Genomic DNA, 14,950 nt, shown 5'->3' on the forward strand with positions numbered 1-14,950 from the left:
CACAACTGGAGTACTTTTCCTTAAACAGGAGATTTATTGTACACATTAGTCCTTAAGGCTTAAGGAGCCTTTAAGACTTATCAAATGTTGCCAATGTCTAACAAAATAAAATATTATCAAGGTACCAGCTGTTCCAGAAAACTCTTAATTCTGCTGTTAACCTGTGGGTTAATAAAATAAAATGCATCAGGTGCAATGAAAACCTGAAACTGTAAGAGTAGAGATGTTGCGTACCCTATCAGAGGCTTCAGGGAAAGGCAGTGGCTGTGAAGGTTAAGAAAAATGATATGGTATTAGGTCAGTAATTTCAAGAGCGTAAGGGGAAAGGGAGATAAACTGAGACAGCAGTGAGGAAAAAAGGTTGTAATTTCAGAGGGACTTCAGATTTATTTGCAAGACTACTGATTCACTAAAACTAAGATTATAATCAGGTCTATGAAAGTCAAGCTACACATAAATCAGTGTCAAAATATGACTGAAATCCAAATGAGTCAATATTTCACTGTTGAAATGAGTAAAATTAGAGCAGATGTGAGTCAAATAAAGCATCTGTCATGTCCAGCTAAACTAACTTAAACAGAATTGAGTTTATGGGCACCTTTCACACTGAGCAATCTGCAGAACAGTGTATATGCATGACAATTTAGTAAAGGTAAAGGACTTGTGTAGTTTAACTCCTCTCTTAAATTATACATGTTTGCTCTGAGGTGTATATACTGTATTGCTGTTCTATTTGTGCTTGAATTGAATGGTAAATATATAAACAATTTATAAGGGCAGTACATCCTGAGTGGTTTCAAAACCCTAGAGAGTAGTGAATAATAAATATAGCTATGCCTTTTGTTAGTACACTAATGCTCTGCTGTTTAAGTCACATATAATTACTGTGATAATGTCATTTCAGGGATGAAAAGGATATTATAGCATGTTTAGAAGAAACATGCCTCCCTGTGCTGGTTTTGGATTGTGATTCTAATTACTTTTTTGTTTGTTTGTTTGTTTCTCCATTTTGGATTAGATGTGAAGTTTGTTTTTAAGGAGCTGTAGAAGGAAAAGGAAAGAATATTTTTTGCTTTGACTGAAAGCAAAATTATTGCTGTCCTACATGTTTTTACTCCCTAAGCTGAGATGAAATGCCTGCATGCTGTGCCTGCCATGGAACATGGAGAAGTTTAAGGTCATCTTCAGACCATATGATTTAGACAGTTCAATCTGCTGTACAAACTTTACCTTTGTGAAGGGCAGCACCACTGTGCTTGCCAAACATAACTGCCTGCCAGAGTCCCTGTACTTGCACTCTCAGTAACAGCCTGGATCCCAACCATTGAACACTTTAAGGCTCAAGACAGACATCATCTCAAATTCCATTTGAGACTTGCAGATGGCCAGTGTAAAAAACATAGGGCAAGTTGGCTATTCTTTTAATAGTCCAAGTTGTTAAGGAAATGTGCAATTGGTCTTTTGCTACCTAGTTTCCTGAGCACCGATGAATTCATGTCCAGCTCTATGGCAATCTTGTAGTCTAGCCAATGGTGACTGGAGACTATACGAGTGCACATAATTCTCTGCCGCAGAAGACCGTCGGGTTCCTAGCCAGCAGGAAATTGCAGTTGCCGCTTTAATTTGGCAGGACACGAACCTTCCACCAACCAAATACTTGCAGACTCCTCAAAATATTACTTTCATTTTGCGCAGGCACAAGCTGCTCACTACTTGTCAGCAACGCTCCTTAAACCGATGCAGCTTTTAATTCTCGCTTTGCCCGCTGACACCCACATTGTGACATCTTTACACAGAAAAATTAAGTGTTTTTTTTTTTTTTTTTTTAATTAGGTTTCACACACACGTTAGTTTTCAGACGGGAGTATCTCTGTCCCCTGGTCCCAGTCCTTCCAGAGCGCACACGCACACACTCATACACACACCACACAGATATACCTCCACGTATAGAGTCGTTCACACACACTGACACACACACACACACACACGCTCTGATGTGGAGGGGCGCTGCGCTCAGCAGAGCGCATCCCTGCCTCCCTGGCTGCCCGCCGCGCTGCCGCAGCCTCAGCGGGAGCCTCGCCGCCCTCCCCGATGTGCCCGTGACTGTTGGCCAAGCCCCCCCTCTCCCACCCTCCCCTCGGCGGCAGCGGCGGCGGCGACAGCAGCGGAGCCGGACGCAGCAGTTTCGCGAGCGGAGGGGGAGTGTCCAGGGGGGTGAGCGCCGCACAGCCCAGCCCAGCCCAGCCCAGCCCGATCCGGCCCGACCCAGCGCGGAGGCAGCAGCGGCGGCGGCGGACGGGGGAATGGGCAGCAGCGGGGAGGAGAGGCGACGGGCGGGCGGCGGAGCAGCCGGGTTGCTCGGGCGCAGCCGGCGGCAGCGGCCGGGCATGGGGTTCCCGGGCGGCCGCGGCAGCCCCACCGTCCGCGGCAGCCTTCAGGTGAGGGCTGGGGCAGCGGGGGGGAGGCGCCGCGTCCTGTCCACCCCGAGACCGGCTTCGCATGTAGCAGCAACACTGGGAATAAAACAAAACACCCCAAAACAACCCAGAGCATTCGTATACATATTCGTATGTGTATGTTGTTGTGGGTTTTATTCCTCTTAGCTCCAATCTCCACAGATCAGAACAGCCGTGAAAAGTTTATTTTTCATTGCTGCTGCCGACGAGCGTTGTAGCAAAGAGCAGCGGAAAAGGAAAATGGGTGATTAAAAAGGGGAGAAGGAGGAAAAATCCTCCATGGAGACGATGCCCGAAGTTAGTTTCGGGAGCCCCTTTCAGTACGCTAGGGGCTGGCGACAGTTAGCAACGCGCGCAACTTCCGCGCAACCTCTCCGCGGCTTCCTCTGCTCAGCTCCCGTTCGAGGCCGGGGGACGGGACGGACCATGGCGGGGCTGCGCGGCCGCGGGCAGGGATCCGGAGCGCGGCGGGACGCGTGTCGGGCGGCCGGGCGAGCTCCGCCGGGCCCCCGGTGGTCTGCTTGGTGTGGGCCGTGTCCCCGCTGCACCGCAAGGCCCCTGGGCACGAGGGAGGCTTTGGGACGGGGCGAGGGCAGGGGGAGAGTGCGGGACGCGTTTCCCGTTGCTGCTGTGGAAAGGGAAAGGGCGAGCAGATGCTTGGTGCTGTTCAGGGGGATACCTCGGCTTGGGATGTTCTTGCTGAGGGGAGTGTAGGTGCTGCCTGTGAGAAGGGGGCCGAGCTTGAGGTGGTGTATTGAGGTGGTGTGGGGAGGGAGGAAAGGGAAGATGGCTCTTCGGGGCGCAAATGCTGCGGGTTGGTGGGGAGGCAGGGTGCCCCCAGGCCATCCCTGGCAGTGCGTATTTGCTGTGGGGAATGCAGCTGGTGTTGCCCGGAGGGTACAGATGATGCCCTGGAAGTAGCTGCTGTACTGGGGGAAGAAAATGGGGGGGGGGGGGGAGACGGAGGATGGCTTCATCTTGCAGATGCCGCACTCCCTGCTGGCAGTGGCAGTGGCTGTGGGCGGCGAGGGGGGGACTGCCTGCTACTTCCCCTCCTTCTCTTAACACCACCTCTTCCCCTGTGCCTCTCTCTTCAGCACTTGATCCTCTTCCTGCTCTTCATTGGACCTTTCAACTGCTTTGCCAGTTACAGCCGTGCGACCGAGCTCTTCTACAGCCTCAGCGAAGGGCTGCCTGCCGGTGTGCTCATTGGCAGCCTGGCCCGTGACCTGCGCCTCCCGATGGCCAGTGGGCAGCACCCTGCGGCCTCCCAGCCCCCACTCTCCTTCACCCTGGCTTCCCATGGTTTTGGGGAACAGTATGTGCAGCTGGACAACCGCTCTGGAGAGCTGCACACCTCAGCCATGGAGATCGACCGGGAAGCTCTGTGCATGGAGAGCAGTGGGGCCACCATCTTTGGGGCAGCGGCTGGTGTTGCCTCTTCCTCTTCTTTACCCTCATCCGAGTCCTGCCTGCTGCTTCTGGATGTGCTGGTGCTGCCACAGGAGTACTTCCGCCTAGTGAAGGTAAAAATCGCTATCCGGGATGTCAACGACAATGCGCCACGCTTCCCTGTGCCCAACATCCGGCTCTCGGTGCCTGAGAATGCACCTGTGAACACCCGCTTGGCTATTGAGCACCCTGCCTTTGACCCTGACGTGGGCACCAACGGTGTCCAGACCTACCGCCTGCAAGATAACTATGGTGTCTTCACCCTGGATGTGGAGGAGAATGAGAGCGGGGAGAGGACTCCCTACCTGATCATTATGGGAGCTCTAGACAGGGAGACAAGGGAGGAGTATGTCACAGTCATTGTTGCTGAGGATGGGGGGACTCCTCCACTCGTGGGCAGTGCCACCCTCACCATTGGCATCAGTGACATCAATGATAACTGCCCCCAGTTCAATGACTCACAGATCAATGTCACCCTTTATGGGAATTCCAGTCTAGGGACACACGTGGCCACTGTCCACGCTGTAGACATGGACCTTGGATCCAATGCCCAGATCTCCTACTCCTACAGCCAGAAGGTCCCCCAGCCATCCAGAGACTTATTCCATCTGAACAAAAGCACAGGAGCAATCACACTCTCCAGTAAAGTTGATGGGGACACTCCAAGGCTTCACAGGCTAATCATCTTGGGCAATGGTCCTGGTTGTATCCCCGCTGTGATCACAGTGCTTGTAACCATCATCAAAGTCATGATGAGGCCACCTGAAGTTGTCCCTCGTTTCATAGCTAATGAAGCAGAAGGGGTGGTGTACTTAAAGGAATTGGAGCCTGTCAACACACCAATAGCATTTTTTACCATCAAAGACCCTGATGAAAAATACAAAGTCAACTGCTATTTGGATGGTGATGGGCCTTTCAGACTTTTGCCATACAAGCCATACAACAATGAGTACCTGTTGGAGACCACAAAGCCTTTGGACTATGAGACACAGCAGTTGTATGAAATCTCTGTAGTTGCATGGAACTCAGAAGGATTCCATGTCAACAAAATAATCAAAGTACAGGTTCTGGATGACAACGACAACTCACCAGTTTTCTCTCAACAGCTGATAGAATTATCCATTGAGGAGAACAATGTTCCCAATGCTTTCTTGACCAAACTGTGTGCTACTGATGCTGACAGTGGAGAAAGAGGGCAGGTGTCCTATTTCTTAGGTCCTGATGCCCCTTCCTATTTTTCTTTAGATAAAACCACAGGAGTTCTTACAGTTTCCACTCAGCTGGACAGAGAAGAAAAAGAGAAATACAGATACACTGTCAAAGCAGTAGATTCTGGGTTCCCTCCGAGAGAATCAATAGCAACTGTCACCATCACTGTATTGGATAAAAATGATAATAGTCCAAGATTTATCAATAAGGATTTCAGCTTTTTTGTGCCAGAAAACTTTCCAGGTTTTGGTGAAATTGGAGTTATAAGTGTCACGGATGCTGATGCAGGGCAAAATGGATGGGTTGCTCTTTCAGTTCTGAATGGTAGTGATATATTTGTCATAGATACTGGAAAGGGAGTTCTGAGAGCTAAAGTCTCCCTGGACAGGGAACAACAAAGCTCCTATGTTCTGTGGATTGAAGCAGTCGATGGTGGTGATCCTGCCCTGTCTTCTACAGCCAAAATAACTATCCTTCTTCTGGACATAAATGACAATCCCCCTTTGGTATTGTTTCCTCAATCTAATATGTCTTATTTGCTGGTCCTTCCTTCTACACTTCCTGGCTCTCCCATCACTGAGGTCTATGCTGTTGATAAGGACACTGGCATGAATGCAGTCATAGCTTACAGCATCATAGGAAGAAGAGGCCCTCGACCAGAGTCATTTAGGATTGACCCTAAAACTGGTAATATTACCTTGGAAGAGTCACTGATGCAAAATGACTATGGCCTCTATCGGCTGCTCGTAAAAGTTAGTGATCACGGCTATCCAGAACCTCTCCATTCCACTGTCATGGTGAACCTTTTCGTCAATGACACTGTTAGCAATGAGAGCTACATTGAAAGTTTGTTAAGAAGGGAACCTGATATCAGTATAGAAGAAAAGCAGCCTCAAATATCCATAGAGCCTACACATAAAAAAATGGAGTCAACATCCTGCATGCCTACCCTGGTAGCTCTGTCAATAATAAGCTTGGGTTCAGTCGCTTTAGTAACAGGGATGGGCATTTACATCTGCCTAAGAAAAGGGAAAAAACATCACAGAGCAGATGAAAACCTGGAAGTACAAATCCCATTAAATGGAAGAATTAACCTGCGTATGTTGGAAAAGAAACCAATGGGGATTTCTAACATTTGACATTTCTTTGTGGATAAATCAAACATCTTGGACAAGGAAAAACCTTGGACAACTCTGAATCATCTAGCTGTGGGTCGTATTGACAGATGTTGCAATGAGAGACTGCTAATTTATAATATTATAATTGTAAATAGCTGTTTACAGTTTTTTAAATTCAAATTCAGTGTACAGCTTTTCTATGAAGCCTTAGTAGCTAACAGCTAGCACCCTGTCTATAAATACATGGGCATCATTTGCAGCTTTCATAAATCAGTAAAAGCAGTGATCATAAAAAAAGGGAAGGTAAGATGATTCCTTAAACTTAAGTTTTAAAAGTCTTTTTAACCACAAGAGGGCATCAGATACTCCACAGCAGCGAGCTGTTCGAGGTACTGTCCATGAGGTAAACAGAGTATATTTTAAATACATTGGTTTTAATATAAAATACACATTGGCATACAGATGGAAAAAAAAAAAAGTCTGTCCCAATGTATGTATAATTAAAAGAATAAAGATGTACTAGTAATAGTAATAGTAAGGAATAAAAGAAGTTACAATAAAGGGTAAAAAATGCACTAGAAATGAAAAAAGTAAAACTGAATGTTTATTACCTCACAAGTAAAGCTTATAAAGTAGGATAGAAAAGGCATTAACAAGAAGTGCAATTCCTGTTGAGCAAGAGTGCAAGCTATTGTAATGAGAATCTGAACTGCTGTGACATATCATCTTTCATTTGCTCCAGATTTCACCCACATTATCGTTTGCTCTAGCAATCTGCTGGTCGTTTTTATGGAAAAATTATATTTCATATTTCCTACAGAAAATAATGACACAACTCCATGCTCATCCTCATAAACATGCCAGATGCAAGGAAGCAAGGGAATGGCTAAATCTTTAGTTGTCACAGAAGTGGTGATATTTTTTGTACTTTGAGCAATCTGTCAGTAGTACTCCATCAGTTTGGTTGTGTAATAGTTTTTTCATGTGATACTTCTGAATCTGATCTGCCAGATGAAAACAAAAATTGCTTCATATTCTAAGGAATTATAGGACTTAGTTTATTCTGACTGTTGCTCCTTTCTAGATTGCTATTTCATGTGAGAGATCTTGTTTTTGACTTTTGGCAACCATTCCTGGCTCCTCTTCATTGGCTTTGATTTTGAATTAGATCCAAAATCTAACTTGTAAGACTGGTAGCATATTTTCTTGGTAATTTATTCTTTGCCGTATCCTGTGTAACAAAGCAGCAGGTTTATTGATGATGTATCACTTTCACTCCATTTTAAGAGATGAGAACTATCTTTTGTATGATGATTATATGATCAAATTTCTCTGTGTGAACAAGATAAATTAGTGTTATGCTTAAAACTGATTATTTTGATTTCTGGCATCATATGTCTGTAATGTACCAAAAGTGTTTATATGTCTGCAAATTAAAGCTATATATTTTCATAATAACTTACTCTCTGCCTCTCATGTAGAATTTTAAGCATAAAACTAAATATTATTTTAGTTATAAGAAATGCATATTTTGCAAATGCTTCAGTGATGGCTATCTTGTCTGACATGTCATAATACTTCCCCAAATTAGTACTTCAAAATCATTAATGAGAATTTACATACTTCTTGAAATTACTGGCAAAGACAATTGTATTTTAGCAGATACAGGTGGGGCAGCAGCTGATACCTGTTTTAAAAGCAGGGAATGCAGTCTGAGGCAGGTTTTGATTTTTCTCTCTGTGACTCACACATTACTACACCTTGAGCCTATTGAAATGTTGAAGCTTCATATCAATATTGGTTCTGCTTAGCCTAAGTAACAGTATTATCATAATGCCCAGATTTTGCCATCCTACCTATAAGAAATAGCTATTTTTTCACATCAGAATATTTTGTTTATGCACAGTTTGATAGCTGTGTTTCATGAAAAATTAATTCAGCCTGTCAGAGGTTTGTGGTTAATCACCTTTTAAGATTTATTTTCATATTATTAAAATGCAAAAATGGTATGAATGCCTGAAATGCATTTGACACAAAGAGACATTATTTATTATCTCTGAAGAAAGAGCACATTAATTCTTCAGAAATGCCTCCAGTATTACTGATGGTCTGTATTGCAGTGGTGGTGAAGCCAGATTCTCTGCATTTTTTAATTCAGTAAGGAGGCAAGGTAACTGAAAGACACGATTCTTTTATTGCTTTCAGTTGAATTAGGTGTCTAATATCTTCTTAAGTCAATTTAAACAGGAGCAATGCAATACAATAAAACCATGAACCTGATCCTTCAGTGTGTGTTCATGTGACACTGGTCAGATATTTTTATTCAGGTTTGATAAATACATAGTCTTGAACCTGTTTGATTAAGTTTACTGAGTTTAAATGTGCTGTTCCTGTGGTTTGGTTTTTTTATTTTTTTTTTTTTTTTGGTTGGTGTAGTTCAAGCACATTTCCTAATGTGTAATAGAATGTAATGTTATGAGCCTGTTAAAATGAAAGTACTGCTTGTGAAGCATTTCGCTTTCACTATTTTCTACACATTTAAAGCAAATTGGTTTGAAATCACACCTTCAGCCATGCCAGCACCACTGCTTGTGAAAAATACTTTGCCCTGAATAATACTTCTCAGAGTAATAGTGCATTTTTGCCTTTCTGTGGGTAGCCTTTGGGTAGGTAATGCCACTGAAGATGGCAAAATATGCAGACTAAGTTGGATTTGTCTTAAAAAAACCTCCATATTTTGTGTTACTTAAAAAACATACAGCTGGTATCAACAAGTAATAAGCATGATATTTAAGACTGCAATGTTGAGTCTAACAGTGATAAAGTAAAAAAAAAAACAAACAAAAAAAAACAAACAAAAACCCAACAATAATAAAAACCAATAAACCCAGGAATCTTGAATTCATAGAACCTGGGAATTTCTTCTCAAAAAAATGTTCTTTCTCAGTGGAAAAATGATTGCTGCTGGCTATATAGTAAACAGTTCTGTGACACTGCTGTTTCCAGAGTATCCCATACTGAAACCCCTTTCATGTGAAAACACATTTTTAATGAGTATAACTAAAGTAAATTAGACTCAAATATAAAAGGCCTATTTTATTACCACCTTGTGCAGTGCACTTGCCAAAATATATGCAAATCTTGTTGACACTGGTAGTTGAGCTGGCACAAAAATAAGTGTCTCATTCATTTACAGTATCCATTGAACAGTCTTAGAATAAGTGGGTGCTATTTGTTGATTTTTATGGAAAATGAGATTGTCCTAAGTTTTGTATTGCCAAAGCCTCCTAAACTTGCCTTGCAAACGCTTTTTCATTAGGATTAACAATTTAAAAAATAAAAGACAAGAAATGGGCAGTGAGCCCAGTGGCAGTGGACAGAGAAACTCAGTTCAGTCTTCTCTTTCCATTTCATTTTATTCTTTTTAAAGGAACTCTCTGAAGTTACTGTTTTGATGCAAAATTAACACTGGGCCGAATATCGATAAAGGATGAGATGTGAAAGTGTGGAGGGGGAATTAGAGCACATTGCTTTTTCTTATGTCAGATCTCAGAAAACAATTTATCTTGTGGCCTTTTAAGTTGTTTTTCAGTGCCAATGTCCAAATATGCAACTGTGCCAGAGTCCTCTGAGGAAAATGTAAAAAGCTCCCACTATCTTAATAGGATGCCCAATGAGAGGTACAGTGTTAGAGCAGAATTTGGCCTTCCTGAACACAATAACAAACCCCCGTTTGCTGAGTAGGTTTTCATTTTAAGTTTTCTGCCCCCAGCTGCTCTTTTGGGAAGGTTTCATTAAAATAAACGTGAAGAGGGTGGGTAATCCTCTAAATGACTAGCATGTCACTTCCCTTCAAAGCAATGAACTCTCAGGGCGCAGTGGCCAGCATCGCAAAATACCTTGCAGTTTTGCATACGTGGAGATACACACCACTTCTGACACAAATCATCAACCAAATATGCAGTGTTATTTTTCATGGTTCACACGTATTATCAGAGCCATGCAGGAAGCTGACTCTCACTTTCCCTGTACTGTTCTTGTTGCCACCTTCTCACGGCCATTAGTTTCTATGTATGTTCCTTCTCACTCATGTAACTACCAAGAAAAAAATAAAACAAAACAATTAATTATGTAATACTAGCCAGCTAAACTGCAAAACTTTGATTTAGTTCTTTCAGAGCTGGTGTTTGAGGAGCTAAGCACCTTTGCCTTCCTTACCAAAACAGTTTAATTTTAAGGGAGATGTCTAGTGAAATTTTAAGTGGAAATAAAGATAATTCAGCACCCCTACTTCCTATAGAGTCCTATACATTTTATATGCATAGCAGTTGCTCAGGCAGATAATAGTTGCAGGAATTAGTTTTATGCTTTAGCAGTGTGGGAAATGTTCTGAGTAAACTATCAGAAAGCTCCTAACTTACAGGTTCCTAACGTTGCTCAGAGTTATGAAGCTTCAACTGATTTGCAAAATGTCATAATTTACAGTTTTCTGAGTTAAAGCATGTGCAAAATTACCTGTGCAGGCAAGTGCTGCTATTTCCTTTTCAGTCTTTTTACCAGACTGAACCAGCAGATAAAATAAAACTGCCATCTGCATTTGGAGATGAAGGGATTCAAAGATTTTGGCTTAGAAATATGAAGAGCTCTGTTTTTCACATTATGGACAAGAAAAATACTTTCATTCTTATCACCACAGATTTATAGGCTGCATACTCTTTCTAACACGCTGTATATGAATGTTTTAGTGTTTTCTGCTATATTTGCATTCCAGTTTCATCAGGGCATGAATTTCAAAGGGCAGATTTCAACTCCTAAATATTTCTGATGACAGAGTGCTTTGAACAGGTGCTGAGAAAACATCATTCTGAATGAAGAAATATTGACTCAGTTACAATGCATTCAGTCATTCATTCCACTGCTTGTGAAAACAAATATATCCTTAAGTGTTTGAGTTGCAGGTTTCCATGTTGCTAGCTATGCTGCTGGTAAGCAGTAGGCATTTAACTGAAATAAATTATATGGGATCGTTTAAAAGGTGTTCAAATTGAGAGGACTTACATTTTAAACATGAAGTTGGATGTTATTCTCTCCCAGCAGCCCTAGTAACATCAATTCAATCTTCTGTCCTAACTATTTTGTTTTATTTTCCATCTACAAAGTTTTGGTTAAATATTCATCTTCAGAGCAAGTCAGTGATGTGAGAACTCTTACCTCTTTATGCAGAAGAGAGTGACAGCTTGATTTCTCTGCTTGTGTGTCAGCATCTAGTACTTCTTGAGATGCCTCAAGGTATCCCACCTGGCCTCCAGCTGCAGGTCTAGAAGAGTGCAGGCTTTCCATCAGTGAACCATTGTATGTGCCAGCCTAGTGTAGATGCTTTGTATATTTTAGGAGGGATTCACTAAACAAGCATGTGTGTTACAGACAGTCTTTGATAAGATTCAGCTCTATATTTATACATCAATGTTGAAATGTCTACATACATAGATCAATGAGCTAGGCATCTGTTTCCACTACAGTCTGTGAGTCTTATCAACACAGTCAGTAGAACTTTGCTCTAAAGTAGGCATTCAGGGCAAAGTTTAGCTGCTTTGAAAATTAATATCAAGTGCTATCCAGAATGCCCTTGAGTATCTCAAACTTCTGCATAGGGCTGTCAGAAAGACTGCTGCCTTTCTAGAGTAGTAGCTAGATGCCAAGAGTGCAAAGGTGCACCTAAAATAGCATGAGAAAACTATGGATTGGCATGCAATCCCACTGGTAGCAACACATCAACAGTACAAACCTCTTAGCTCCACTGAGTAGAGCTTGAGAGACTATAATCGGAACATAACACATACATCATACAGAGACATCCTTAGCATCAGAGCCAAAAAATACCTACAAGTTTAAAATGTAACAATTATCCTACCTACTTGATAAGCTCTGAAGCCTAAATTAATCCCATTTTATTTTAGTGATTTACTGAAGCCATCTGTGCCCCCTGCTGCAAGCAAAGAGATAAAATATCTTTTCTTGCAGGCAATTCAGGTGTTTGGTAAGCCCTGGAGCTGTTAACTTTTCTCCTCTAAGTTTACAGGTAACTCAGGGTAACTAGGATTTCACTTTGTGTTTCAGTAGAAGAGAAATTTAGGCCATGAAGTGAACTACAGATCATGGTGCTGTGCATTCCCACTAGCATTATAATGCATGGAATTAAACTGCTGTCTCAGGAAGCACCAGAACAGTCAGTGCACTTGCAGTCAGTGCAGGTGCCTGGAGCTCACATGACTTTTAATCTGTCTTTCAAATACTTTGTTAAAGGCTGCAGGGCTCCTTCCATTTAGGTTTCACTGTCCAAAGGTTCTCATGGCTTTATCTCGCTTTACCATTTTTTCTTTTTTCTTGTCATTGTTTTGGTTTTGGGTTTGTGTCAAAGTATTGCATGCAAGTCACTTATAGAACACAATAAATGAAGATGTAACAATGGCAGAGTACTCACTGAGGAGGTGAGAAAATTTGACTATTTTTCAATGTTCTCAACTGTTTATTTGGAGGGGAATGCTAAAGGCATCTTCTAACAAGGACACTCAGTAGTCTTCTTCTGGAAACTGAGCTATTGCATTTAATACAAAGACTCAAATGCCAAAATCTTCTGAGGTCTACTAGAGGAGCATACCAGGAAACTGGAGATACTTGGACTTGAAATGGTCCTCCAAGTACATTCCAAACTTTTCTTCAAACAGTTATTGAGGGGGGGAGAAAACCAGGAAAATCACACTCCTGTGCTCTTCCCCCCCCCAGTGAGCAGCTTGGGTATTTAAAAAAAAATAATAAAAAATTAAAACTTTTAAAGAGTTACCTCAGATCTTTTTCAGAGGTATTAGTCTCGTAGTTCAGACTCATTTCAATCCTATTCTCTTTATTCATGCTATAATCCCCTTAAAGTTAGTCTCAAGACAGTTTGTGGTAGAAGCTGGTCTTCCTCTGCCTAAGGCTATATTTTCTGAGGAATGTATTTATAAAGGGTCTGCTGACAATCACAGTACAAAGCAGAACTCCTTCTCAAGATACGTTTCAGTTCAGGACAGACTGAAGTAGAGAAGAGCAAAAAACAGAAAGAATAAATACATGCAGTCAAAATAAAAGGGCTCTTTACAAAGATTGCATATGGGAAAAAAGAAAGAAGTGATCAGAAACAATATAAATTTTTTTCTGATGTACAGGATTTACTTTGTATTGTCAGCAGGGTTAATAGTCCCCTTTCAGCAATACCTCATCCCTTTTCTTAACCTGTAAGGATGACAGCTTGTTGCAGAACACAGGGATTTCCTGACACAAAGTACTAACACAAAATACATTAAAAACTGATTCTCATTGTCAGCAGGTCACAGTTGTACAGAGAAAAAAAGGCTTTGAGTAGGGTGTCTTTAAAGTGTCTGTTTCATTATGATAACAGCATTCTCTTTTCATGGTTATTTTTTGTAGTGTTATTACGTTGGGTGCATTCATTTTTGCTAACTCATGACAAAAAGATCTTATTAGAAACATTTGCATATTCTCAGACAAAATAAAAGATGATGTAGTGACATAATGTTTCTAGTGAATGCTGTTATTGAAATAAGGTGCTTTTTTGTGACAACACACAAATAGAAGACACGCTTCTGTGCTCATAAAATGCATAATGATAACATAACCTTTCTTTTCATCTTTATAAACAGAATAAACGTTTCATTATAGAAGGAAGAAGAGGGTTCTGATATACCACTGTGTTGACACAGTGTAGATCCTGTACATGTTTTTTATTAAAATATATTCAAATAGATGCTTTGCATATCTATCTAAAAGTCATTTACATGTTTTGAGGGTGTCTTTTTCTTTATAAGTCATAAGATAAAAGCAAAGGTAAAATGGTTAGAATCATAGAATCATAGAATAGTTCAGGTTGGAGAGGACCTTAAGATCATCTAGTTACAAACCTCCTCCCATGGGCAGGGACGCTTCACACTAAACCATGTCACCCAAGGCTTCGTCCAACCTGGCCTTGAACACTGCCAGGGACGGAGCATTCATAACCTCCCTGGGCAACCCATTCCAGTGCCTCACCACCCTAACAGGAAAGAATTTCCTCCTTATATACAACCTAAACTTCCCCTGTTTAAGATTTAACCCGTTATCCCTTGTCCTGTCACTACAGTCCCTAATGAAGGGTCCCTCCCCAGCATCCCTATAGGCCCCCTTCAGATACTGGAAGGCTGCTATGAGGTCTCCACGCAGCCTTCTCTTCTCCGTGCTGAACAGCTCCAACTTCCTCAGCCTATCTTCACACAGGAGGTCCTCCAGTCCCCTGATCATCCTCGTGGCCCTTCTCTGGACTTGTTCCAACAGTTCCATGTCCTTTTTATGCTGAGGACACCAGAACTGCACACAATACTCCAGGTGAGGTCTCACAAGAGCAGAGTAGAGGGGCAGGATCACCTCCTTCCACCTGCTGGTCACGCTCCTTTTGATGCTGCCCAGGATACGGTTGGCTTTCTGGGCTGTGAGCGCACACTGCCGGCTCATGTTCATTTTCTCATTGACCAGCACCCACGAGTTCTTCTCTTCAGGGCTGCTCTGAATCTTTTCTTTGCCCAACCTGTAGCTGTGCCTGGGATTGCTCCAACCCAGGACCTTGCACTTGGCATGGTTAAACTCCATAAGGTTGGCATCAGCCCACCTCACAAGTGTGTCAAG

At 42.3% G+C, this 14,950-nt stretch overlaps 1 protein-coding gene across 1 annotated transcript; it reads left to right on the plus strand.

Moving 5' to 3' along the window:
• The first annotated feature begins 2,285 nt into the window (after window positions 1–2,285).
• Window positions 2,286–6,785, plus strand: PCDH20 (protocadherin 20). The gene is made up of 2 exons (XM_057428905.1): window positions 2,286–2,438; window positions 3,554–6,785. Exons 1-2 carry the CDS (start codon window positions 2,304–2,306, stop codon window positions 6,254–6,256), a joined length of 2,838 nt encoding a protein of 945 aa, XP_057284888.1. The 5' UTR covers window positions 2,286–2,303; the 3' UTR covers window positions 6,257–6,785.
• The last annotated feature ends 8,165 nt before the right edge of the window (window positions 6,786–14,950 follow it).

The sequence above is a fragment of the Pezoporus wallicus genome, unplaced genomic scaffold, assembly GCF_028554395.1.
Source record: "Pezoporus wallicus isolate ANWC-B61680 ecotype Strahan unplaced genomic scaffold, APGP_CSIRO_Pwel_v1 contig_3656, whole genome shotgun sequence".
In the NCBI taxonomy this organism is placed as follows: domain Eukaryota; kingdom Metazoa; phylum Chordata; class Aves; order Psittaciformes; family Psittacidae; genus Pezoporus; species Pezoporus wallicus.